Consider the following 26,790-nt stretch of genomic DNA (forward strand, 5'->3'; position numbering starts at 1 on the left):
CACACCCCAGAGCCGGCCGCAGGGCGGGGAACCAGGCCGCTCCCTCCCGCAGCCAGGCGGCGCGCGCGCGGGGAAACCCGGCCAGCTGTCAGCCCGCGTGATGGGCAGGGGGCTGCAGCAATGGAGAGGCAGGCCCGAGGGAGGGGCGGGGCGGGCGGTGACAGCGCGGGGCGGAGCGCGCTGGAGGCGCCGCCGACTCGCCACATTGTAGCGCACCGGGGCGGCTCGCGGCCTCTGGGTTGTCCTCAGCGCCGGCGCCGGCGCAGCAGCAGCAGCAGCAGGAGAGAGGGAGCCCGGCGCAGACATGGGGGCGCAGCTCAGCACGGTAAGCGGCCGCTTGCTCCTGCCCGGAGGGGCGGGGGCTCTGGAGCCCTTCGGAGCGGGCAGGGCGGCTCTTCCGCGATGGGGCGAGGCGAGGCAGCTGGGCCTCTTGCTGAGACTGCCCCCCGCCCCCCTTCTCCGCCGGGAACAGGGCCCCACCCTGGCGCTCCCCTTTGCAGAGCTGCACGGTGTAGCCCTTTGCTGCGTGCAAGCGCCCCCTCTGTGCTCTGCGCCCCCTCTGTGCCCTGCGCCCCCTCTCTGCCCCCCCCCCCCCCGGGCGCGCGTCTGTGTGGGGCACTCCGGTGCCGTATCTAGAGGGGTGCCGCACCCAGGGTCTATTGACCATCCACGCAAACCAAATAAGTTGGGGAGTGGAAGCTGCTGCCCGCAGGATTAGCGGGTGCAGTTGGTTTGCTGTCTGCAAAAGCGAAGGGGTTTGGCGGTGGTCCGTTAGCAATGCCAAGGCGGGGGAGGAGGGGACCCGTAAAGCCTTTCTTAGGGGCCTCATCAGCTGCTCCAAGGCTTGTGCGGTGGAGTTTGTGACTCATCGTGTTTGACAGTCAGTGGAAAAACATTCCAGATTCCTGTTTTCTGGATGGGCACCAGCCTATGGCGTCTAAACTCGCCTCCACCCCGTTTCCTCTCTTAAACACGTTGCGGGTATCTATAAACACTGGCGTTAAATGACATAGTGTCACTTAATTTTTTCATTTAATTTTTTCATGGGTCTGAGTGTATTTTAAAGCTTCCATTATCCAGGAAACGGAATATGTAAAGCATGTTACAAAGCAATGCAACTGCTCTCATCACCCTTCAGTAAAAAGTGGGTGTGTGTGATAACAATAGACATTCTGTCTTGAAAGAGCTAGTGACCTTAAATGTTGAGAAGCACAGGTTTCTTTTTTCCCTTGCAAACTGACGGATTGAATGTGCCTGAAGAAGAGCGCTTATCACAACCACATCCTATCTTTTAGAAGGTCATTGGCAAAGGCCTAGGATGCGGGGCTGGCTGGTTGCTTTTCAGCTACGATCTAGTGTCCTCGCTTTCAGTTTTCACATGCTTTGTAAGGTGCAGTGCTTGTACTCTGGGTGTGTAGCTCCAGAAGGTGCAAAATTCATTGATGTTTTTATAATGCAGTCATTATACAGCTAAATAACTGGTAGAGGGAGGCTTGGGAGGGAGGGCTGACCGGCCATCTTCCTAAGGAAGAATCTTAAGAAATTGGATTACATTGGATTTCAGTGCACGGGGTTGTGTGCATGTCTGAAGCACTACACTTCTGTCCTTTGTTAAAAATCAGTTAAAAAGTTTAAACAAAAGTTCTTGTTCAACTATAAGTAGAATATAGCACTAGCACTGTGAGGATATTATTAGTTTAATGCTGTATTTCCCATTCTGATGGGAGTGGTGGTGGTTAAAAAAAAGATCGATATTAAATATACTACTCATTGATAAGGGCTTGCATCCTTGCTGATTTAAGTGTAATTCAGAATAGTAAGTAAAGGTCCCATAGAAGAGGAGGCACAAACTCTTTGAACCATTCTGTGAGTGAATGAGTTGTCCTTTAAATCTAAGAATGTACAGTCAACTTTATTTCTAAATAAATTCTCTACTTTAAAACTATCTGGGAGAAAACTAAAGTAGTTTAAGTTTATTTCTTAAAAGTATTTTTCTGTTGAAAGGTTTTTGACAGACCAATGTTAGGCAAAAGTGGGCGTTTAAATACTATCAACTGTCAGCAGTTGCATGACTTTCCCACAACTTTTTAACCTGGGCAAAATGCAGTTTAATAGTATCTGTGTTATGATTGTCTTTTATTGAGTTCTTCCTGGTTCCAAACGCTCATTTCATTGAGATTCCCCGTATAGGACAGTTTAAGCAGCACTTGTTTATGGGTTAGGTTCTCAGCTGAGATAAATTGTCAGTGGAACTGTGCTCATATGCATCAACTGAAAATCTGGCTCATAATCTCTTGATGTACAGTAGAACATCCTCCCTCTTCTATTCGTGAAGGCCTGCTTGAACATAAATGGGATCTTAATTTTAGCCTGAGTACAGGTGCCTAGATATGGAGGAAAGAAGTTCTGATGGCATTTATACTCTGGCTCATATCTGCTGTATCAGAATGCTTTATGAAATCTGAAAGCAAGCACATTAAGGATGTCTGTATCTGTGTCATCTTACCATCTTGTCTAAACTTAAGTTCATATGTTTTATTGACTTGACAATGTAATATGTATTTGTTTAGAAATATGGTAATTTCAGATGGATTCCAGAGATATTGAATACTTGTATACTGACTACTTAGAAGAGGTGGAAAAAGGGAAAGGAGATTAACTTGTGATATTCTGCTTGTGTACATAATGCACAAAGGCCTCAATATACATGCTAAAATGAAGACTCTTTATATGGAATAATTAAAGTAAGTTCTTATTCATTTATATTGCTTATTTATCAGATTTCCTTTTCCTTGCCACGATCTGATTTAAAAAATGATACCATGAACTATCAGACCTTTGCACAGTTATGTGGCTTGTTAAGAGATGGGTCTGTGTGGAAAAGTGTTAACGGTCATTAGCATGCATCATTACCCTTTTCCAGCAGCTGTCTAACCTCTCATTTCCACCCCCTTTCTCCAGTGCACCTGCTTAAATATTTCTCACGGTGGGTGTTTGAGGGTGACCTGTAGGAATAGACTGGAGGCAGCTATAAACTATAGAACTTCAGATACTGTTGCTTCTAGACCACAAAGGCAGAGAGGGAAGATGGGTACATGATAAAGGCACAGTGACAAAATGTACATGTCCCCTCCAAAACCACAAACAACCCCTCTATGCTAATTAAACTTTCTTAAAAGGTGGGTCTAGGCTGGGATGGGGAGATAACAGCTGAGCATCCTGGATGGTGTAAGACACTCTCCTAGAAAGGTTTTTCGTTGCTCTTACTTTATTACAATTCAATGACTGAGTATTTTGCCACAAATTATCTCCTCAGAATATGCCTGATGCGCTGCTCTCAGTTGTTGCCCTCTCTCCAGACAAACCTAGCAGCCCAGTAACTCCTGGCAATAACATGCACTCTCTAAAGCAGTGGTGGGCAACCTGCGGCCCATTAGGGTAAACTGATTGCAGGCTGTGAGACATTTTGCTGATGTTGACCATCCGCAGGCACAGCCCCCCGCAACTCCCAGTGGCTGCGGTTCGCTGTTCCCGGCCAATGGGAGCTGTGGGGAGCCATGCCTGTGGACGGTCAATGTCAGCAAAATGTCTCCCGGCCCGCAATCAGCTACACTGGTGGACGGCACGTTGCCCACCACTGCTCTAAAGGCAATACATTTGAAAGTATTTCATTGTATGCTACTGACCACGCCCCAGTGCAGGAGCCGAGGATCCTGGTCCTGTAGTAAAATGCCATTGTTAAAAGTAGAACTTTTCATAAAATATTACGCTTGTTCAATTGCAATAATAAATTATTTCAGAACAGGAGGTTTTATCTTTGGTAGCTAGGATGTGCCTCGTTAGAGAGCAGGACTTGCCAGAGCAATGTTTGGAGAGAGAACTTGCCTTCTCGCAATCGCTCAACTGCTGTAAGTTGGTCTAGCTCCTTTGACTTCAAGGGAGCTATCTTGATTTATGTCTTGATTGATGCCCTATATTAGGAGTGTACAGAACATTGTTTGTCCTGCTAGTATATTTCAGGCCTGTTTTCTTAGCAAGAGTGATGAATTATTTTGGAAAGCAACCAGTCCATGTTTTTCCCATCAGCTGACAATAAGTCTTTAGCTGCTGGATCAGAATGTATCTGAACTGCCCTACTGTACTTTTCCTTTGAAGCAGAATCCCGAGAGGCTCTTGCACTAACTGACCATAAATAACAAAGTGCCTTTCATTCTGCATTTATGAAGCAGACAGTGTATTAGTCGTGTGGATCAAAACTAATGGTAGAAATTGCTATACTGTGACAGATACGGAGTGCAGCACCCTGCCTCTAAGAGTGATGGCTGTCATGTGCTTCAGAAGAAGATGTAAATGTGATATAATGATGTAATAAGTTACAATAATACTTACAGTACTTGCACTTACAGTACTTGCATATGTGGACTGAAAGTAGTTCACAAAGTTGGGGTGGATTTAGCTCCGTTTTACAGATGGAGAAACTGACTTACAAAGAGATGAAGTGACTTGCCCGAGGTCACTCAACATGTCAGTGACAGAGCTGAGAATAGAGCCTCGGCTCCTGATTCGCAATCCTGTGCACATTTAATTAGCTGTAGCTGCTCGTTTGCTAATTGATAACTGCATCTTTAAAGGACACTACATTATGTTAGGCCTAAAATTTGGTCGGCCTCAAAAAATCTTCTGTAATCTGGAATTTCTGTTCAGTATTCTGTCCATCTCTGTCACCAAGAAATTGAACATAAAAAGTAACCTTTTGTGTGATATAGTTTTTTGCTATTGCTGCATCAACAATTAACGAACAGTCGTCTTAGCCCTGGTCTACACTGTAACCTTATGTCAGAATAACTGTCGCTCAAGGTTGAGGAAAATCTACAGCCCATAGCAACACAGTTATATTGACTGAACTCCTGGTGTAGACAGCATTATGTTGATGGGCAGGCTTCTCCCATCAACCTAGTTACTGACTTTTGGGGAGGTGGAGTACCTACGCTAACAGAAGAAGCTCACTCATTGGCGTAGGTAGCGTCTTCTCTTAGTGCTACAGTGGTGCAGCTGCACTGGTGCAGAACTGTAAGTGTAGACAAGCCCTCAGAGTTGACATTTAATGGTGCCGCAGAAACATGGAAATGTAAATAGTCTTGTTAGGTTCAGATCCATTAGAAACTGGTGTGCATGCATAACATCAGTATTTGCAGTTAAAACAAGATTAGTTGGGGGGGAATGGGGACCTGTTTCAAAGCTCCTGTGTTGCTAATGGATAAAATACAAAAACCCCTACTTGAGACTTTTGTATATTAATTCAGTACAGCAAAGTTCTAGGAAGAGAGGGTTTAAGCTCTTCTGGCTTCATTTAAATTTTTTTGAGCAGATGCCTCCGTAACACACTAAAAATGATCTGAATCTGCCATAAATGGTTGTTTATATTAGTAGCTTCTTGACATGAGTTGCTATAGTGTGCAATAGCTATCACATTTATAGCACTATGACTTGAAAACAGCCAATCAAATTACTTTGTTTTATAAGCTAGTGAAAGTGAAAAATGCCCAGTTATGTCTTAAATTCCCTCTGGAAGTTGTAGTGCACCAGTGCAGTATGTAACATTTGAAAAAAAGAAAATTGAGTTCCTTGCCCCTTCTGGTGGAGGGGCAAAATCTTTCACTCCCCATCCCCAGAGGAAGAAAGTCTAGAAAATTCTGCAAGGAGAACCCCAGTTACTCCTGTGACACTACATCCCATATTCTTCACAGTGATATTAGGATATGACTATGACATAATCATAATGTATTTTATACAAGATAAGTCCTGTGAGATGTCATTGGAAAGGTTATGGTTTACTGAATATGATTATCCTATTTGTATGCATGTATCATTTTTGTATCTGAAGTGAGGAATATTGACTATATATTTGTATTACAAATGTGTTTACACCTGGGGAATGCCTACTAGGCAAAAGGCTCTCAGTCTGGATGACTGGCTGGGAAGGGCCCATTCGGGAAGGCCTTAGAGGAAGCATATCTCCCTTATCTTGTGAGACTTGGCAACTCTGCAGGCAGGGAGCCTTCCTGAGGAACAGCCTCTGACTCATGGCTGCTGTAACACTACAAGGACATGTGACCAGGTCAGCAGGGCCTGGACTCCATCTTGGAATATCAGTGTTTTTCCACTGACTGGTGTGGGAACCAAGCTTTGAAACAAAGAGTTCCTGCCATATTCAAAATCTATTTAAGGCAGGGGTGTGACATCATTGTGGTTCTTCACTGACTCCCCGCCCCAAAGAGACTTCTGGAAACACCTGAGGAACAAAGACTGAACGGCGGGGGGGGGCACCGTACCCAGGCTAAAGGGATTTTTAGCCTGTGAATGAAACACCTGGGGATTCCAAACTGTAAGCTAGTGCAGCTTGCCCCTTAAGAATCTGCAGCCTGTTTGTCTCTTCATTTAGGGTGAGGATTTGCTATTCATATCCAACCTATGTCATTGATTAAGTTTAGTTTGCATGTTTTGTTGATTTGCTAGGTCATCTGCTTTGATTTGTTTGCTATCCCTTATAATCACTAAAAATCTGCCTTTTGTAGTTAATAAATTTATTTTATGTTCTAATCCAAACCAGGGTGCATTTGACTAAGGTGTCTGGAGAAAATCTCAGCTTGGTTACTACAAGCGTGCATGGTCCTCCTTCACATTGAGGGAGAGGCGGACTGGGTGTTAAACCCATATACTGGCCAGATTTGACCAGGGCAAGATGGTACTGCTCTGGGGTCCTAGGCTGGGAGGCTGATGGTTAGAGAGCCTGCATGTAACTGCAGCTGGGTGTGTCCCTACCTTCGTGAATGCTGGTGAAAGTGCAAGTTTGGAGGGCTTTGCAACTTGTCACAGCAGCACAGTGTGAGAGGGAGCCCAGGCTGGTGGGTCAGAGCTCAGTGGTACCCCAGTTCCAAGTGGCACCCCAGGGGTTCCCGTCACAACCCCATCTGCTGTGTGGGAGTAGACCATGTAGAGAATGATATAATATGGTCCTATGCTTAAAATCTGTTCCTGCACAGAGGGCTCCTATGAGTCATTGTGGAGAAACTAAATGAATTCTTTGCTTCAGTCTTCACGGCTAAGGATGTTAGGGAGATTCCCAAACCTGAGCCGTCCTTTGTAGGTGACAAATCTGAGGAATTGTCACAGATTGAAGTGTCATTAGAGGAGGCTTTGGAATTAATTGAGAAACTTAACAGTAACAAGTCACCGGGACCAGATGGCATTCACCCAAGAGTTCTGAAAGATCTCGAATGTGAAATTGTGGAACTATTAACTGTGATTTGTAACCTGTCCTTTAAATCAGCTTCTGTACCCAATGACTGGAAGATAGCTAATGTAATGCCAATATTTAAAAAGGGCTCTAGAGGTGATCCTGGCAATTACAGACCGGTAAGTCTAATGTCAGTACCGGGCAAATGAATTGAAACAATAGTAAAGAATAAAATTGTCAAACACATAGAAGAACATAAATTGTTGGGCAAAAGTCAACATGGTTTCTGTAAGGGGAAATCATGTCTTACTAATCTATTAGAGTTCTTTGAAGGGGTCAAGAAACATGTAGACAAGGGGGATTCAGTGGACAAAGTGTACTTGGCTTTCCAGAAAGCCTTTGACAAGGTCCCTCACCAAAGGCTTGTAAGTAAATTAAGTTGTCATGGGATAAGAGGAAGATCCTTTCATGGATTGAGAACTGGTTAAAAGACAGGGAACAAAGGGTAGGAATAAATGGTAAATTTTCAGAATGGAGAGGGGTAACTACTGGTGTTCCCCAAGGGTCAGTCCTAGGACCAATCCTATTCAACTTATTCATAAATGATCTGGAGAAAGGGGTAAACAGTGAGGTGGCAAAGTTTGCAGATGATACTAAACTGCTCAAGGTAGTTAAGACCAAAGCGGACTGTGAAGAACTTCGAAAAGATCTCACAAAACTAAGTGATTGGGCAACAAAATGGCAAATGAAATTTAGTGTGGATAAATGTAAAGTAATGCACATTGGAAAAAATAACCCCAACTATACATACAATATGATGGGGGCTAATTTAGCTACAACTAATCAGGAAAGAGATCTTAGAGTTGTGGCTAGTTCTCTGAAGACATCCACGCAGTATGCAGCGGCAGTCAAAAAAGCAAACAGGATGTTAGAAATCATTTAAAAAATGGATAGAGAATAAGACGGAGAATATCTTCTTGCCCTTGTATAAATCCATGGTATGCCCACATCTTGAATACTGCATACAGATGTGGTCTCCTCATCTCAAAAAAGATATACTGGCATTAGAAAAGCTTCAGAGAAGGGCAACTAAAATGATTAGGGGTTTGGAACGGGTCCCATATGAGGAGAGATTAAAGAGACTAGGACTTTTCAGCTTGGAAAAGAGGAGACTAAGGGGGGATATGATAGAGGTATATAAAATCATGAGTGGTGTGGAGAAAATGAATAAGGAAAAGTTATTTACTTGTTCCCATAATATAAGAACTAGGGGTCACCAAATGAAATTAATGGGCAGCAGGTTTAAAACAAATAAAAGGAAGTTCTTCACACAGCGCACAGTCAACCTGTGGAACTCCTTGCCTGAGGAGGTTGTGAAGGCTAGGACTATAACAGGGTTTAAAAGAGAACTAGAGAACCTCCATAAATTTAAGTCCACTAATGGCTATTAGCCAGGATGGGTAAGGAATGGTGTCCTCAGCCTCTGTTTGTTAGAGGGTGGAGATGGATGGCAGGAGAGAGATCACTTGATCATTACCTGTTAGGTTCACTCCCTCTGGGGCACCTGGCATTGGCCACCGTTGGCAGACAGGATACTGGGCTGGATGGACCTTTGGTCTGACCCAGTATGGCCATTCTTATGCCTGTGCCACCCTTGCATGGACCCTCTGCAAAGGGAGAAGGTTTGTTCTAAATGACTAACTGGACATATGAAAACAAGAGGCAGAATAAATCTACCAACATGTCTATAATCTGTTCCATGCTGTGATAGCTGAGTGCTAGGAGTCTAGAAAGACTAAGGCAAACTAAATGTGTATCTAAACTACCACATTATTTGTATGGTAAACCAGTGTTTACACTTACTGCAGTGAGGTATCTTTGAATGGACTGTTTTCTGTATGCTCCTAATATAAGCATGCAAAAACTGAGGATATGTCTCATGGGTTGTTTCTGACATGACATTATCATCATGGTATCACTTCACTAAAACAAACAGTGATGTTAATATTCTGTCTTTATGCATTGTTGCAGCTTGGAGGGATTGTGACATACCCATTATGGCTACTCTACAGCTTGATCATGAGACTCTTCAGGAAACCCCCTCCTGCAATTACCCTGGAGGACCCTGAAGTGAAATACCCATTGAGGCTGATTGACAAAGAGGTAAGTGCGTGCACGCTTGTACAGGACTGAGCACGCTGACAGCACTTCCCTATAGATCTATAATGCCCATAGCATTCTACAACTTGAGTAATGTTGCAGCAATATTGTGCCCTGTTGAGAATTGTAAAAGTTCGAAGGCTGCGGAGTTCTGTTTCTGGTTAAGCCATGTAAACGTTTATATTGAAACAAAACAGAGAGCAAATGCTTTTTACCTAGTTTATCCAGCGCTTATGACACAATGTAAACTTGACAACCTCTGATTTTTTTAAAACCGAGACTCTGAATTCCTACTGTTTTGTTAGTGTTGTCTCCATGCCTGGCCAATGGGAAAGACTGTCTCTTCCGGATTATCCTGTGGAACACGTCACCCTAAATCCCTAAAATCTGCAGGATTTGATTGTCTTTCCTGTGCAAACCTTTTTTCATTTTCATTCGGATTTTCCATGGGTTTGGGAAGAGGGGAGAAGAGAGACTCATTTTAAGATCAGTTCTAGTCACACGTATTGTAATGCAGTTTATATCTGTGTGGATGGGAGGTCAAAAAAGACTTCTCACATAAACAGGAAACATGTTTGGAAATCTATAGCCGCTTTGGAAAAAATACTAGCTTAATGAAAACATGTTTCTTGCTAAAATGAACGGTGACCTTCGTCATTTACACTTCAGTGTTGCAAAGTCCACTTGTGTGTGGGTATGGGGAATAATGTAACTTCTTGTGTGCACTGCTGAGTATTTTAAGACCGGTTAAATTGAATTGGATGAGAACTTGTTAGGGTTTTAAGGTTAAAAATATCGGTCACTATTTGAAAAAGTCTCCAAGATACAGAAGTGTGTTGCACAATTGATTTTCAGTTTGAATATGGAGCATAGGTCAGGCCTGCACTACAAACATACATCTGTATAACTACATTGCTCAGGGCTGTGAAGAATCCACACCCCTGAGAGACGCATTTATACTGACCTAACCCCTGGTGTAGACAGCCCTATGTCGACAGGAGAGCTGCTACTGCCTCTTGTGGACATGGATTAACTATGCCAATGGGAGAAGCTCTCCCATCAGTGTAGTAGTATCTTAAGTAAACAGTTAGAGCGACACAGCTGCACTGGTGCAGCTGTGATCCTGCAGCTTTTGATGTATAAACCTACCCTTATTTGAAAACAAATTTTATTGGTTACAGGATATCTTCTGATGGGAGAGAACTACTTTCTTAAGTGGACTCCATACACATGTGTGTTTTCTGCGGTCATTCTTCCCCTTCCTTCCCAAAGGCTGAACTGGGTAAGGGGAGTGGTAGTACTCTGAAGCTCAACCCAGATTCTGCCCACCCCGATGCCAGAATGCATTGCTTCTCACACTAGATTGTGCAGCTGTTGTTAATACAGGAATTCCTCTCCTTTATAGCATGCTTACATCAGTTAGTGAAATCACTAACAGTGTTACAACCTGAATTGTTACTAGGTTTCACTGTTATCACCCCTTTGAAGTGAATAATACCAGTTCATGCCACCAGAGAGCCATTGTTTCAAACTGCCCACAAACTTCATTGCATTTGTTCACATTGCATTCACTTTTTTGTGAATGAGGGCCTTTTGAAAACTACCAAATAGTAATGTTAGCAACAGTTGTTGCTAACAGATGCAGAAGAGAGCGTGCTCAACATGGTCCATTTGTTAAACAAGGACCAACTGTGTTTAGCACTGTTTCACCTAACCATTGTTATACCCTGGCTTAACAACTGTTGCCATCAGTCGTACTTATTATGGGTCGGTTTTGTAGTGTAGATGAGGTCTTGGCAAACAGAATTGTGCATTTAGACCTCTGTAAACCATTCGGTTTCTCTTTAGAATCCTATCTTATGATGTAGTAAAATCATCATATTTGGACACCTTTGTGGTTGATGTGACATTCTAGTTAAGTGACGAGGTGATAGAGAGAAAAGGCATTTTACTATAACAGAAATTACGTTCACTGCATTTCATTCTTTCTAGATTCCTGTTTGGAATCCCTTCTAATGAACAATCAGATCTTAATTTTACACCTATTTAACACCTAAATAAACCGTAATCCTTTGGCACAGGCAGAATGCATCTCACACTGAATGGAACTAGTAGGGCTTTCCTACTTGAGCAACAACTGTCAGTAACTTTTTCTATCCTTGGTTATGTCACTTCCCTGGGACTCAGGCCTGTCCTATGCTTAAGTTGGGTTGACATAGCTTTGACACTCAGGGATGTGAAAAATTCACATCCTTGAGTGCTGTAGTCATGCCGCCCTAACCCTCAGTGTGGATTCAGCTCCATGGACAGAAGAACACTTGTCAGCCTAGCAACCCCTTACATCGCTGTAGGAAGTGTCTATACTACAATAGCATAGCTGCGGCACCATATCTCTGCCACTGTAGCACCCATAGTGTAGATATGGTCTCACTTCGTAGAGTATTACAGAACTTCTAGTGTGTGGCAGCAGGGTCCACATGGACACTTAATGTGTGGCAGGCTAGTGCGAGGTAGATTTACACCCCAGCTTGCCATGAACTAAGTGTTTGTGTAGACGAGCCTATAGGCTATGTCTACACTAGCACTTTTGTCAGTCAGGTGTGAAAAAACACCCGTCTGACATGAATTTCACCAACAAAAGTGCTGGTGTGGACAGCACTACGTTGGCAGGAGATGGTCTCCCACAGACACAGCTACCGCTGCTGGTTGGGAGTGGTTTAATTATGCTGACAGGAGAGCTCTGTCCTGTCGGAGTAGAACAGCTACACGAGAGACCTTACAGCATTGTAGCTGCGGTGGTATTGTTGTACTGCTGAAAGGTCTGAAGTGTAGACATAGCCTAAGAGTCTGATTCTAAAATCCATAGTAAAAGCGGGAGTCCAGTTGATTTGAAGTGAACCTTTAGGGAAAAGTCCAATAGAGTTTAATAGGAACAAAACCTATTTGTAGCAACTATTCTACAATCATATCTAATTTAATAGATATCACTTCTATGGATATTTAACCATTGTATATAAGGGATGTTCTATTACATTTTATAGGGATCTTTTTATAAGAAGATGCAATATGGTACAATGGATGAGGCTTTGGACTGAGAGACCTGGGTTCTCTTTTCTGCTCTCACTGTCTTGCTGTGTGCCATGGGCAAGTCGCTTAACAGCTCTGTGATTCAATTTCCTCATCTATAAATGGGGGGAAATGATGCCTACCCACCTCTGTAAAGCATTACATATGAAAACTCTGCAGAAGTGCTAAGTATTTATCTGAGGCAAAGGTGGGCAAACTTTTGGCCCGAGGGCCACATCTGGAAATAGAAATTGTATGGCGGGCCATGAATGCTCACAAAATTGGGGTTGGGGTGTGGGCTCCAGGGTGGGGCCAGAAATGAGGCATTCAGGGTGCGCGAGAGGGCTCTGGGTGGGAGAGTGGGGTGATGGCTCTGGGGTGGGGCTGGGGATGAGGGGTTTGAGGTGCGGGAGGGTGCTCTGGGCTGGGATCGAGGGCAGGAGGGGGAGCAGGGCTAGGGGAGGGGCTTGGGGCATGGCTCAGGGGTGCAGGCTGCAGGCGGTGTTACCTCAAGTGTCTCCCAGAAACGGCAGCATGTCCCTTCTCCGGCTCTTATGTGGAGGTGCAGCCAGGCTGCTCTGCATGGTGCCCCGTCCGCAGGCACCGCCCCTGAAGCTCCCATTGGAGTGCTGGAGGGGGCCATTGGAACGCATAGGAGCCGGAGGGGGGCCATGCTGCCACTTCTGGGAGCTGCGTGGAGCAGCCCCCAATCCTGGTCCCTGGCTGGAGCGTGGCAAGCCCCAGACCCCGCTCCCCAGCAGGAGCTCGAGCGCCAGCTTAAAACAGTTGGTGGGCTGTAGTTTGCCCTCCCCAATCTAAGGACTGCAAAGTAATCAATAGCACTAGAGTTCAGACCCTAAGTATGCTGTAATGAAACCAAAAGCATACAAGGTGGAATGGAAAGGGGAAAATGAAACAATGTCTCATTGGTGCTTGTTCATTCTCCCCATCCAAATAGATTACATATCACTTAATATTTTTATCTAAACTGAAGTGTCACTTTGGTCCAATGATCATGACTTATACTGTTTAAAGAGTTATGATCATAACCTTTGAGAAATAAATCGCTTTGATTTATTTGGGGATAAATAATTTTGAAATCATTAATAAGGTCCCAAGTTTTATAGCAGGGCTCTAATCTGCAGTGTGTGTTCTTTCCCATTATAATTAAGGAAACTTTAAACATGTTAAAGTCACTAATGTAACAAAGGAGACCAACTTGATAGTTGTTAATCCCCTCTTATACCCACCAGTGTCATTTCCAGTATTCTGCTCCGAAACTAAATTAGAATAACTAATTCATCTGATTTACAACATAGCCAAAAATAAGTCTTTTGTTGGAGAACTGTTTCTGAAACTTCTGCCATTGAACTGCCTCCTTTTTGTCTTTTATCTAAATTTAAACTATAAATGAAGAACTGATTAGATCCTCATTGAGATCTTTGGATGGTGTTCTGTACAAGCGCAGCGCATTATAAAGTTATTGCCTATACTAAATTGCAAATAAGTAGTTTTTATTGATCTTTGTTAAATCTGAAATATTTTTCCTGTAGTTTCTCCCCCCCCCCCCCTTTTTTTGCATTTGTATTAGGTATTTGTTGTTTCTTGACCTCACAAACCGAAATATCAATGTTTTTTCTTATTTCTTGAAAAGAGAGAGGCTTTCAAGGAATTTGAGTGGAAAGTATACTTTTGATACAGCAGTGAAACAGTGCTAAATTGATTTCCTATTTTATAGCATATACAGAGTGCTGAAACAGTTTCAGTTACATATCTGTGGATTAGGGTGAAACTAAGTTTTAGAAACAGCCTGATGTATCTGTTAAAAACAAAACAAAAATGGCTAACAAAATACAAAGTATTTCCAACAGTGTGTGTGATGGTTTTGTTTTTTTCCCATTTCAGGAAATTAGCCATGACACGAGAAGATTTCGCTTTGCCCTTCCAACTCGAGAGCACATTCTAGGTCTCCCTGTTGGTATGTTTTATATTGGCAGCCTGGTTTTAGCATCATGAATGAAAGCTTTGTTAATTATACCTATCACAGACCTATGAGGCAGTATGGGCTACAAGAACTACTTGAAAAAACATTTTAAATGCTATTGATGTTATTGTATCCTCTCCTGTGACGTCATCTGATTCATTCCAGTTGCAAAGTAAAATGAAATAAAAAAAACTCATGCTCTAAATGCACATCAAAATGCAGCCTTAAATATGGAGTTCCTAGGACACCTTTATAGTATGCTTTATGTTCAGTTATGTGTAAGTGACGTGTGTTAATGAGGTGCTAATAACACTCGAATGTGCGAGTCATCCTTGAACATCCTTTTTTACGTCTGTGTATGTGTGTAATATATAATATCTAAACTTATGCTTATGGCTGCTACAGTAAATAACAAACATGGTTGAGCTCCGGGTTGGAGAACTGCTCTCTAAGGCTGGGGTAGCTGAAGACTGTGCCCATTCAGCTGGATTTTATGCAGACTGGAGGAAGAAATCTAGCAAGGTAGTATGGAAATACAGGCGAGCAAGGGAAAAATTGTTGCTTCTGGACCAAAGGGGTAAAGAGAACCTTAAGACCCAATTTGGCTTTTCCACCAAGTCATTGTCAGCTACAGTGAAAGAGAATTGGCTCAGAATAGCCCCTCAAAAATAAATCTATTCTTCCCTCCTGCTGCTGTAGGGCAGCATATTTATCTTTCTGCACGGATTAATGGAAATCTGGTTGTCAGACCCTACACACCAGTCTCCAGCGATGACGACAAAGGCTATGTGGATCTTGTTATCAAGGTAAGGATATCATTGTGCCATACAATACTTGCCTATTTATAAGCCGTTAAAGGTTACAGTAAAGAGCATGGTGTTGTAAAAATACTTTTGTGTGATTCCATGATGTCTAACTCTACTATGGCTTGATGGCTTCCACTCAGTGGTACCTTAGCATGCAAATCAATATAGATTTAATCCATATAGTGTCCTGTGATTTTTTTTTTCGTCTATACATGATGAGACAGGGGTTTGAAGATATAGGTACACAGAGAGTGCAGATTTCCAACATTTCTGTACCAAAGGGAATCAAATTTGTAGAAGTTCACAAAACTCTCCAATATTTTTTAAGAAGCAACCAACCTTGCCTGAACTCCTGTGTGCTTGTTCCATGGGTGATGTGGTCAGCATGATGTACGCAGGAGCATTATTAAATGTGGGAACTGGTAGGCATAGATGTCACTGATCCATAACATTGTGGGTGCTCTGTTTGGCGAGATGGTAAGTTTGGATCATCTAATGTTCTGAATTTCCCCTCTCAATAGCCACGTTGAGGTATTCAGCAAATATTTCTAAAGCTGATAGAATTTAGTATTAAATTACTACATTACTTTGCTGGTTCTCTTCAGAGTTTTGTTTCCTATTATGTGTTTCATTCTCACACGGTGACACGCTTTATAAAGTGAATCATAGAAATGTAAGGCTGGAAGGGGTCTCAAGAAGTCAAGTCCAGCCCCTTGTGTTGAGACAGGACCAAGGAAATCTAGACCAGTAGCTCTCAACCTTTCCAGACTGCTGTACCCCTTTCAGGAGTCTGATTTGTCTTACATACCCCCAAGTTTCACATCACTTAAAAACTACTTACTTACAAAATCAAACATAGTGTGCTGTGACACTTTTGTATTTTTATTACTGAAAAATTGCTGACTTTCTCATTTTTTTACCATATAATTATAAAATAAATCAACTGGAATACAAATATTGTACTTACATTTCAGTGTATAGTGTATATAGAGGAGTATAAACAAGTCATTGTCTGACATTTTAGTTTGTACTGACTTTGCTCGTACTTTTTATGTAGCCTGTTGTAAAACTAGGCAAATACCTAGATGAGTTGATGTACCCCCTGGAAGACCTCTGCATACCCCCAGGAGTATGTGTACCCCTGGTTGAGAACCACTGATCTAGACTGTCCTTGACAGATGTTTGTTCAACCTGTTCTTAAAAACCTCCAATGATGGGAATTCCACAACCTCCCTTGGAACCCTATCCCACAGCTTAACTATCCTTATAGTTAAGTGTTTTCCCTAATAGTTTATCTACATCTCCCTTGCTTCAGATGAAGCCCGTTACTTCTTGTCCTACCTTCACTGGACATGGAGAACAGTTGATCATAGTCCTCTTTATAACAGCCCTTAATATATTTCAAGACTGTTATCAGGTCCTTCCTCCGTCATCTTTTCTCAAGTTTAAATATGCCCAGTTTTTTCTAACCTTTCCTCATAGGTTAGGTTTTCTAAATCTTTTATCATTTTTGTTGCTCTGGAATCCTTTGGACTCTTTCCAGTTTGTCTACATCTTTCCTAAAGTGTGGCACACAGAATTGGATGCAATATTCCAGCTGAGGCCTCACCAGTGTTAAGTAGAGTGGGACAATTACTTCCATGTCTTCCATCTAATACCCCTGTTACTATAGCCCATAATATTAGCCTTTTCCATAACTGTATTACATTGTTGACTCATTCAATTTATGATCCACTATAAACCCCAGATCCTTTTCAGCAGCACTACCAGCTAGTCAGTCAGTTATTCCCCATTTTGAAGTTGTGCATTTGATTTATTCCTTTATATAAGTGAAGTACTTTGCACTTGTCTTTATTTAATTTCATCTTGTTGATTTCAGACCAATTCTCCAATTTGTGAAGATCATTTTGAATTCTAATCCTGTCCTCCAAAATGTTTGCAACTCCTCCCAGCTTGGGGTCATTTGCAGAGTTTATAAGCATACTCTCCACTCCATAATCCAAGTAATTAATGAAAATATTGACTAGTACCAGATCTAGGACGGACACCTGTGGGACCCCACTAGATACTCCCTCCCAATTTGACAGTGAACCATTGATAACTACTCTGAACTTCAAACTATTTATGCACCCACCTTATTAATTTCATCTGGACCACATTTCCCTAGTTTGCTTATGAGAATGTCATCTGGGACTGTGTCAAAAGCCTTAGTAAAAACAAGAGCTACAGCTTCCCTCCTATCCACTGGGCCAGTAACCTTGCCAAAGATGACTTGGCATGGCTTGATTTGTTGTTGACTAATCCATATTGACTTTTTCTTATAACACTATCATTTGGGTGCTTACAAATTTATTCTTTAATAATTTGTTTCAGTATCTTGACAGGTATTGAAGTTAGGCTGACTAGTCATAGAATCATAGAATCTCAGGGTTGGAAGGGACCTCAGGAGGTCATCTAGTCCAACCCCCTGCTCAAAGCAGGACCAATCCCCAAATAGTCTATAATTTCTCGGGTCCTCTTTGTTCCCCTTATTTTAAATAGGTAATACATTTGCCCTTCAGTTCTCTGGGACCTCCCCTCGCCTCAGTGAGTTCTTAAAGATAATTGCTAACTGGTCCTCTTATACAGGAATGTGTGTGGCGGGGGAGGGGAATGACACCAGTACAACTATATTTGTTTAAATTCACACCTTACCTTATACTTGTAAATACAGATATATCTTTCTTATGTAGACAAGCCCATAGCTTTACTGGTAAGGGGTCTGATCTTGAAGTACTTAACACCCACTACTCTCATTGCAGCTTCCAAGTGAAGGCAGGCTCTTGGTATCTCAGAATTGGGCCCAAGGTTAACAAGTCTTGAGGCTATCCCTGTATAACAAAGCTGCCCTAGGATAATTTTCACCTCTTCAACTGGCTTTAAAATAGAACTGTCCCTGTTTTGGATGCTCAGATCTCTGTTTTAGCATGTCTGAGAACCATGTCTCATTGCTTGAGTTTGGGCATATGAATTTGTGTATTACAGAAAATTAAGGCAAAATCTTGTCTTTGGTTTGAGCTCTTTTAATTAAACAGTTCCTTTTAATCTTTATTTTTAACAGATTTATTTTAAAGGGGTCCATCCAAAGTTCCCTGATGGAGGAAAGATGTCTCAGAATTTAGACAGCCTGAAATTAGGGGATACCATTGACTTCAGAGGTCCCAGTGGATTACTTGTCTACAAGGGAAGAGGCAAGACTGATTTTGGAAATATTGTGTCCAGAATAACAAGCACCGAAAATCTTATATAATTGTGATGCACTGTAATGTAGGAGTAGTGATCGCTGACTCCCCCTCCTCCGCATCCAAAGAGGTTCTGGCCTTTCCTACACACAAGTTGAACCACTTTAACTGTATTGGCTTACTTAGAGAAGTACACTGCTCTAAAGTGCCTGCAGCTATACTGTTGTTGTAAACGTACTTATATAGGACGGGGAATAAGGTCTTCTCTACATTACAAAGGTTTGCTGGTAGTACAGACACAGCTCTATTCCCAAGAGTGCTTTTGCTGGTAGAACTGTATATATGTTCCCTAAGTGAAATAAACTATAGCAGCAAAAGTACATTTATGGCACTATGACAGTGTTTCACTAAGGCTTTTGCTGGCATAGAAATGTTGCCCCAAAATCACACCCCTAACCAGCATTGCTATACTGGCAGAAGTTTCTTGTGTAAGCCTGGTATATGCTACACCAGGATAAAGCAACTTTTACATACTGTAATTGTGCCCATAGCAAGGATTGTACTATATTTGCAAAGAAAGCACACCTAACTGACATGGTTATACTGATATAAAAACTGTGTGTAGACCAGGCTTGACAGAATCCTACTCTCAATTCCTAGCAAAAGAGCCAGTAGCTGTGTTAGGATCCCATCTGCATGACAGTTAACAATGGTTAAACTTGGTTATTTTGGCCAGGCCATGTCATGATTAAGAAATGGGCTTTATCCCAAGCTGGGGCTGATTCCTAGGATAAAGCAGAAATGTTTGTAGCCTCTGTCAAATCTGTGTGGTGTGTCCACACTAGCCATTAGAAAGTACCTCAAGTTAATTGGGAATCAATTAACTCCAGGTTTAAAAAAAAGCAAAAACACCACAACACAGTGAAGAGAAGCCCATAGAGACCTATGAGTGGGCTCTTTTAAAATCTGGTCATGACCTTATTCAACACCACCCACTGGCGTGGTCTTTGTGTAATAATTGCTGATGGACTGGATTTGTATTATAGTGTTTAGATACTTAATTTTAGCCAAGTTTCCTTCTCACCCAATTGAGATGTCTCCTGGAAATAGTTGTTACATACAGAGAATGGATTGTGAGCTCTTGAGGGCAGGTTGATCTTGTTGGGGGTGGAGGATGGTCCTTGTCAGACCTGACTCCTGCTCCTTGTTCAGGGCCACTAGACATTACTGAAATGCAAATCATAATAGCTTGATGTTGAGAAACGAGTCAAAAATCCTGTCTAATTATAATACACTAGCAGCGTTCATTTTCAACGTCTTTTAAAATAGTTAGCACTTTTAAAATATATCTTTGTCCTCACGATAGCCTTATGAGGAAAAGGTGACACATTGCCATTTTACAGATGGGAAAATGAGTGGAGAGGTGATTGTCTCAGACCCTGGGCAGTCACTATAAATCAGAATTAGAACTCAGGATTTGTGATACCAGTCCTCTGTTCAAATTAGTGTTTGCGAGTACTCCCTAATATTTGTCCTTTCCTCCTTTTTTCCAGGCACGTTTGCTATTCGCGCTGAGAAGAAATCTGAACCTGTTCTTAAAACGGTGAAATATGTTGGGATGATTGCAGGTGGAACTGGTATGCAAGAATGAAGTTTCATTCTTTGTGCACCTTGTTTCTGCAAGGCTATTAGATGTATTGCTGGTGGCCAGTTTTAATTGCAGTTCTTTTTCAGGCATAACTCCTATGCTGCAGCTCATTCGCGCCATCATGAAGGACAAAGATGATCCCACCATTTGTCAGCTGCTGTTTGCTAATCAGGTAACTCTTCTTTTCTTGTTGTGGCAAGACATTAAAATTGTCCTTAAGTTTAAAAAAACAAAACCCAGGTATATGCAATCCTCTGCTGAGACAGCACAGAATATAGATACAATTCAGTATCATAAAACCCTAAGCTAAAAATGAACAAACTATAAAAACAGGCACATGTGAGGCCATTGCAATGAGCACACGGTTCTCTACATTAATGCCTGGTAACTTTTGCCCTGACATCTACCCCTCTGTTTTTTCCTATGTCCTCTTGTTATGTTCCTTATCCAGACTGTGAGTGTTTTGAGACAGGGATTCTTTCTTCTGAATGTTTCCTGGAAGTGCCAGCATGTTTTTGTTTTTTGCGGGGGGAGAAGCCCTTGTCAGAATTTTAAAGCTGCCCCATCTAGCAGCATCATCATTTGCTCTCCTTTAAGATTAATGCCCCCCACCGCCAAGGCATGGAACCAGGTTTGCGTAGGGAAGTATGAATCTGACTATTTCTGAGCACAGTTGCAGCATGTGACCTAAACTTAATTGTCCCCAACAGGTGAGAACTGCAAAATGGGGGAGAGAGTGCCATGCAATTAGAAATAGCAGCTTACTGGTTGTAGAACCAACACCACAAAAAGATATTTTCTGATCTGTTGGGGGTCATAGTCTACTCAGGCCCCGTTTTCAGATTTCAACTTCTCTGGAAGGTTGCATTGTGTTATGCCACTACATGCCGTCTCTTTCTTTACAAAACTCCAATGAAGGGTCGATACAGTGAATCTTAATATGATTGTCATAGAACTGGTAAATGATATTCTCAATTTTAAAACAGGAAATTCTTGTTTACGAATTTCATGATCTAGCTGTGCTAAGCATTAGGCATTTAAAAGATGCTTATGGCTGCTACATGATGGCTTAATTTGGATACAAATCTCTGTCTACCATCTGAGGGGTATGGATGTAAGTTGACAGGAAGTCTTAGTCCCATTTGGTTCTAGTAATCAAATACCCCTAATTAAATGGTGTAGCAAACACCCTCCATTGGTCCTGAACAACTTGTCTCTTAAACCACACGAGCCACTCTTACCCAGATAACATTCTGCCACGCATACCAAAATGTATGAAGGGCAAGATTCTCAAAAGGTCATATTATAGGCACCTAAATAAAGTAACCAGATTTTTTTTTAAAGGGCTCAACTCCTGTTGTTTTCAGAAGGACTTGGTAGGTGCTGAGCACTTCTGAAAATCTGGGCACAAGTATCTAAGTGCGTTGTATCAAGTTACACTAACCCAAATGAAAGCAGATGTGTGGGTTGACAGTGTATGATGCTACTGATTATCCTCAGTGCTTTAACTTTTATCTTGTGTCCACTGAAGCTATTTTAATCGTAGAAATGATAGTAGTAGAAGTTGGTGATGGAAAAGACCTGTTGGGTCATCTAGTTCTTCTCTGCCAATATAGGATTGACCTTATTTTACTTTTATCAGAATTATGTCTAGCCCAGACTTGAATGTGCCAAGTGATGTCCCATTTCCCTTGGAAGCGTGTTCCATAGACTAATGCACCTTACTGTTTGGAAGTGTTTCCTGATGTTAAGCCTAAATTTTTCCTCTTGCGTTTCATCTCAATATTTTACCACTCCAAATGCCTCTCCATTCTTGGTTTTTACACACTTAAAAAAATGTCGTTTCCTGGTCATTATTTAGCCAATTAAAGTATAAAATGTCTCATTCTAAGGATAGTTCATACACTAAGTGCTTCCATAACTGGGTTCCCTTCACACTTAGCCCTTCACACCTTTAATCACTTTTGTTGCTCTTCTTTGAACTCTCTCCAGCCTGTTGGTGTATTCCAGGTACAGTCTTAACAAAACTTTGTACAGAGGGCCTGCTGTCTCCCTGTTCTGAGACATGGAGTTTGCACAACCAAAAATCACATTGTAATGTAACACCAAGTTGCAAACTTCTAGCTCCTGTCTGCTGTCACCCATAAAATGTCCTTATTTTTTGCTGCTTTCCAGATTTCTCCCTCCCAATTAATCTGTGTTTAGGATTGTGTATATATCTTGTATTATCCCAGGTGGAAATAATACAAGAGGGTCTACAGTGTTTACAAATATGGGCAGGAAATAAAATGAGATTCTATGTCCTCATGGGTGCTCTACACATTTATATTTAATACTTACTGCTAATCTCACAGCATGCTGTTAGCTCCCTTCTAGATCATTGAAAATGTCTTCTATTGTCCAGTTCACATGCCTGCTTTGATTTAGTCAGATCCAGAAATAGCTTTCTTGTAACAGATGCAGTTTCACGTTAGATCCAGAAATAGGTGCCTTCTCAGCAACAGGTGCTGATAAACTCCCTCCATAGTCCCAAATATATTGCTTTCATTGGTGCCAAATTGCTTTGTGGCTGGGAAGAATATGAAGGGACTAGCACCACTTCATAATGTGAGGCTGAAAAGGAGATGGAAAAACTACTCTGAGTCTCCTAGCATTATTTATACTATAGTGATATTGTGCAGTAATATTTAATTTCCCAAGTTTTATGAAAGCTGCATCTAATAACCATGTGGTGGTGGGGTGGTTTTGTTTTATTAAAAAAAAAATCTAAATATATTTTTATCCCTTTCCATGAGGCAAGGCGTGGTCATCGAAGATCAGGAAGCTGGGAAATTTGGGGTCTGTTTCTGACTCTGTCACTATCTTATTGAGTTCACTTATACATGTCTCAAACTCTCTCTAATATTCAGATAATAGCTACTGCACAGGAGTTCTGTGAGGCTTAATCTGTTACAGTTAAGAGACTGGATGAAGGACTCTATTGAAAGTATAACTCCTTTCCTTTCCTTTCCCTGCAGACTGAGAAAGATATCCTGTTACGATCAGAACTGGAGGAAGTTCAGGTTCAGCATCCGGACCGCTTTAAGCTTTGGTACACGTTGGACAGAGCACCTGAGAGTAAGACCTAGCTTGCCACTCCTGTCAATGCACCAGATTACTGGTGCTGATTACAATTCTAGAATCCTCTAACTTTTTCATCCCCTGTTAAGGCAACTAGATGCCTTCAGAGCTGACAGGAGGAAAAGGTTGGTAGCTAGTGCCTCCGAAGCTATGAAACTGGTCAGGAGAATGCTAGTGCGTAGTCCTCATCTTTGACTTTGGTAGCAAACGTGAACTCAGAGAGGCAAAGCTGAACAAGTCCCCCACATGCTCTCCTGATTCCAGTTTCAATATATTCTGAAGAAAGAAAAAGAGCATTATTGACACAAGAATTAAGGATTAAATGTGTTGGCTAATATGGGAGAACAGAGGCAATCTCAGTCCCCTTTTTGGAGTCAGCAGTTTTGTGTGTTCAGTGCCAGCAGCAAGTTGGGGAACCCTGAATCTATAAAAGGGATAACACCCTAAATACCTATTTTATTTTCTTAAACAATGAATTAAGAAGGAAGGTCATGTGGTACTAAACCAGGGGTTGGCAACCTTTTAGAAGTGGTGTGCTGAGTCTTCATTTATTCACTTTAAGGTTTCGTGTGCCAATAATACATTTTAACGTTTTTTTTAGAAGGTCTCGCTCAGTCTATATATTACATAACTAAACTATTGTCATTTTGTAAACAAGGTTTTCAAAATGTTTAAGAAGCTTCATTTAAAATGCTGATCTTACACTGCTGGCCTAGGGTTCCGTTCACCAAGGTTGGCAGTGGGCTGAGCGGGGCCAGTGGCCGGGACTCCAGACTGGCAGTGGGCTGAGCAGCTCAGCCTGCTGCTGGGTCGGCTCAGCCCGCTGCTGGTCTGGAGTCCTGGCCCTGTCCATATAGAGTAGGTACCTACCTTCTCTCTGGCATTCTCTTCCTCTCTCTGCACTGAGATGAGGGTGGGAGTGTGCTGAGAACAGGGCTGGGGGTGAAGGAGCAGGCTGGGGGTTGGGGTGCAGGGTCTGGCCAGGACATCTGGGTGTGGAGCGCTTACCTGGGCAGCTCCCATTTGGTGTGAGGGGTGCAAATGGGAATGTGGGGGTGTGTGCAGGAGCTCCTGTTTGGTGCTCAGGGTGGGAGTGGGGATGTGTGGGTGGTACTGGAGTCAGGCTGGGGTCGTGGTGGGTGCAGGGGTCAGGGCTGGGGTGATGGGGGGTGCTCCCAGCCCCCTGCCCTGGGTGGCTCATGGCAGGGGGCTGGAGGGGATATGCCCTGATTCCACCGCCTTCCCCAAGGTCTCTGGAGCAGAGAGCGCACTGCAGCTCCGCTTTTACCTCTCCCGCTCTGTAGCAAGGGGTGTCAGCTGATCGGCTGCACAGTGGAGCTCTGTTCTTGGTTGGCCCATAATAAATAAGGGTGCATGTTGTTATAAAGCCTGTTAATAAAATACCTTTTTCCCCTCTGCCCTCTCAATTCAGATTGGGATTATAGCCAGGGATTTGTGAGTGAAGACATGCTCAGAGAACACATGCCCCCTCCTCAAGATGACGTTCTGATCCTCATGTGTGGCCCTCCTCCAATGATCCAGTATGCTTGCTTACCCAACCTGGAAAAACTGGGATACACCAAGGACATGAGATTCTCCTACTAAAGAAGATTTAGCTGTGCTGTAGCGCGGAAAGGAAGCTGATGTAAGGAAAAGCATCTAGTTAACAGGGAACAACACAAAGTACACACAGGTGGCTGGTGTACAATGCTGGGAAGCTACATTTTAGATTATAATCACTTAGATTTCTTAATGCAGTTCAAAATTTGGCACAACACTAAAAACAAATAATTTAACAGGTTGCAGGTGCGTAGTGATATATGATGCTTGGCTGTGCTTTCCTTAGCACATTCTTCAGAAAGACTGATTATTGACTACAATTTAGTGTCAATTTTCAGGGGAATGAAGAGGACTGTTACATAGCTTACACTGTAATCACAGTGGTAACTAGTTACTTCCCAACACTGTGTATATTGGATATTATACTTGGTATGAACTATGGCCATGTATAGGAAGTACACCTTTATTGAACTTACTACTCACAAAGCTTTTACAGCAGGCATGTCAACAATGGCTGCCTCTTACAGTCACCTGGCAAAGGTTCAGGATGGCCTTTAGTTGAAATCTTGTGGTTTACTGGTTATGGTGTAAGATGTCACTTCAACATAAATACACATACCAGGAACATAATTTCCAGTTGTATTTTGGACTGACCTTGCTTAAAGCAGATCTTTTCCAGCTGATCACCTTTACTAGCCATTCCCCTCCCAAGGACCTGAGATTAATTCTTGAAGGCAGGGGCTTTTGAATGTTGAAGCAGTTATTTTTAAAGAGCTGAAGGTGCTAGACTAGTGGGGTGTGTTCCCTCTGTAGAAAACTGTAGATTTGATGACTTTTCAGAACTGTTCCTGCTAGGATTTCACTTGCAGATCTCTAGGTGTACTAAAATCCCATTAGCAAAAACTACTCAATTTAGTCTCTGTGATAAATTACTAAGGGGAGGGGGGTCATCTACCCTGCATGCAGTGCTCAAGCAAAACTCCATTGAGAATTTTGTCCAAAAAGGATGTGTAGAATTGAACTTGTTTGACAGCAACTTCATCTGTCTAGCCAAATCCAAAAGTGCTGGACTGATTGTAGTTTGGTCTTAAACAGTTTGTACCTCATCTGTGGATGTTTCCATACAGAATTTTCTACTTCCCAGCAGCAGTCCTACCTGTAAGCTGTCAAACTATAAAATCTTGTTCTAGTTGCTAAAACTGTTGGCTGAAAGAGTAAGTAATGTTGATACAAAGATACATATTACTATGAGGTTATAGTAATTTGCAGGACCTTCTCTTGTGCCTATGTAGAGCCTGGTATTTTGCACTTAACAGGTGGAAAAGATACTATTATTCACTCTAGGTTCCTTTTGCAGCAAGGCTACTAAATGAGGTTAAATGTATTCTGGGAGATCTTATCAATGTGTGCTTCTTACAGTCTGAAACTTGGGCTTCGGTAGAACAGTACTGCATCCTCTGAGTACAACTGAGGTGTTCCTGCTACTAATTTAAATCGGTCTTTGTAGCAGGCAATATGTTCAAGTTTAAAGTGAAGCATTGGTGTTGCTTGTATCTCTAGGGGACAAAGACACCCAAAGATTTTTTTCGATCAACTCTATAGCTGGTTAATTACAAGCTGTTTTGTATTATCATGCATATTCACTTACTGGCTTTTTCAAAATGTTTGTGCAAGAAATAAAATATTTTGCTGATTGTCATTTCATGTAAGTGTTAACTTTGCAAAGCCACTTGTGCAGGTATACAGATAAAGAACTTGCTACCTCTTAATAAAATCCTACCATGGGTAGGAAAAGGACTAATTAAAAAACAAGCAGATTTTAAAAAATCTGCTTCCTTAGCTAGATTCAGGGAAGAATAAATTCAGTCTGTACTCAAAACCCTATTGTATTTCCTGCCATTAGGATTTTAGTACATCACCTTTGGTGGCAGAGGCCCATTTCTTTTTTTGGAAAGAGAATCTGCTAATGCTTACGTATTTTCCCTACC

The 26,790-nt window shown here is 42.2% G+C and overlaps 1 protein-coding gene across 1 annotated transcript; it reads left to right on the top strand.

Moving 5' to 3' along the window:
- LOC102947464 (NADH-cytochrome b5 reductase 3) lies at positions 1-26,501 on the top strand. The gene is made up of 9 exons (XM_037915138.2): positions 1-325; positions 9,269-9,400; positions 14,369-14,441; positions 15,147-15,253; positions 18,354-18,483; positions 20,028-20,111; positions 20,209-20,294; positions 23,140-23,239; positions 24,675-26,501. Exons 1-9 carry the CDS (start codon positions 305-307, stop codon positions 24,845-24,847), a joined length of 906 nt encoding a protein of 301 aa, XP_037771066.1. The 5' UTR covers positions 1-304; the 3' UTR covers positions 24,848-26,501.
- Positions 26,502-26,790: the final 289 nt, after the last annotated feature.

This window comes from Chelonia mydas, chromosome 1, assembly GCF_015237465.2.
Source record: "Chelonia mydas isolate rCheMyd1 chromosome 1, rCheMyd1.pri.v2, whole genome shotgun sequence".
Lineage (NCBI taxonomy): Eukaryota > Metazoa > Chordata > Testudines > Cheloniidae > Chelonia > Chelonia mydas.

What these genes read in the sequence shown, in the direction of transcription:
- LOC102947464 (XM_037915138.2), top strand. Translation starts at nt 305, where the DNA reads ATGGGGGCGCAGCTCAGCACG. An exon ending in TGAGGCTGATTGACAAAGAG is followed by an intron (nt 9,401 to 14,368) that starts GTAAGTGCGTGC and finishes TTCCCATTTCAG; the next exon opens with GAAATTAGCCATGACACGAG. An exon ending in CATTCTAGGTCTCCCTGTTG is followed by an intron (nt 14,442 to 15,146) that starts GTATGTTTTATA and finishes CTGCTGCTGTAG; the next exon opens with GGCAGCATATTTATCTTTCT.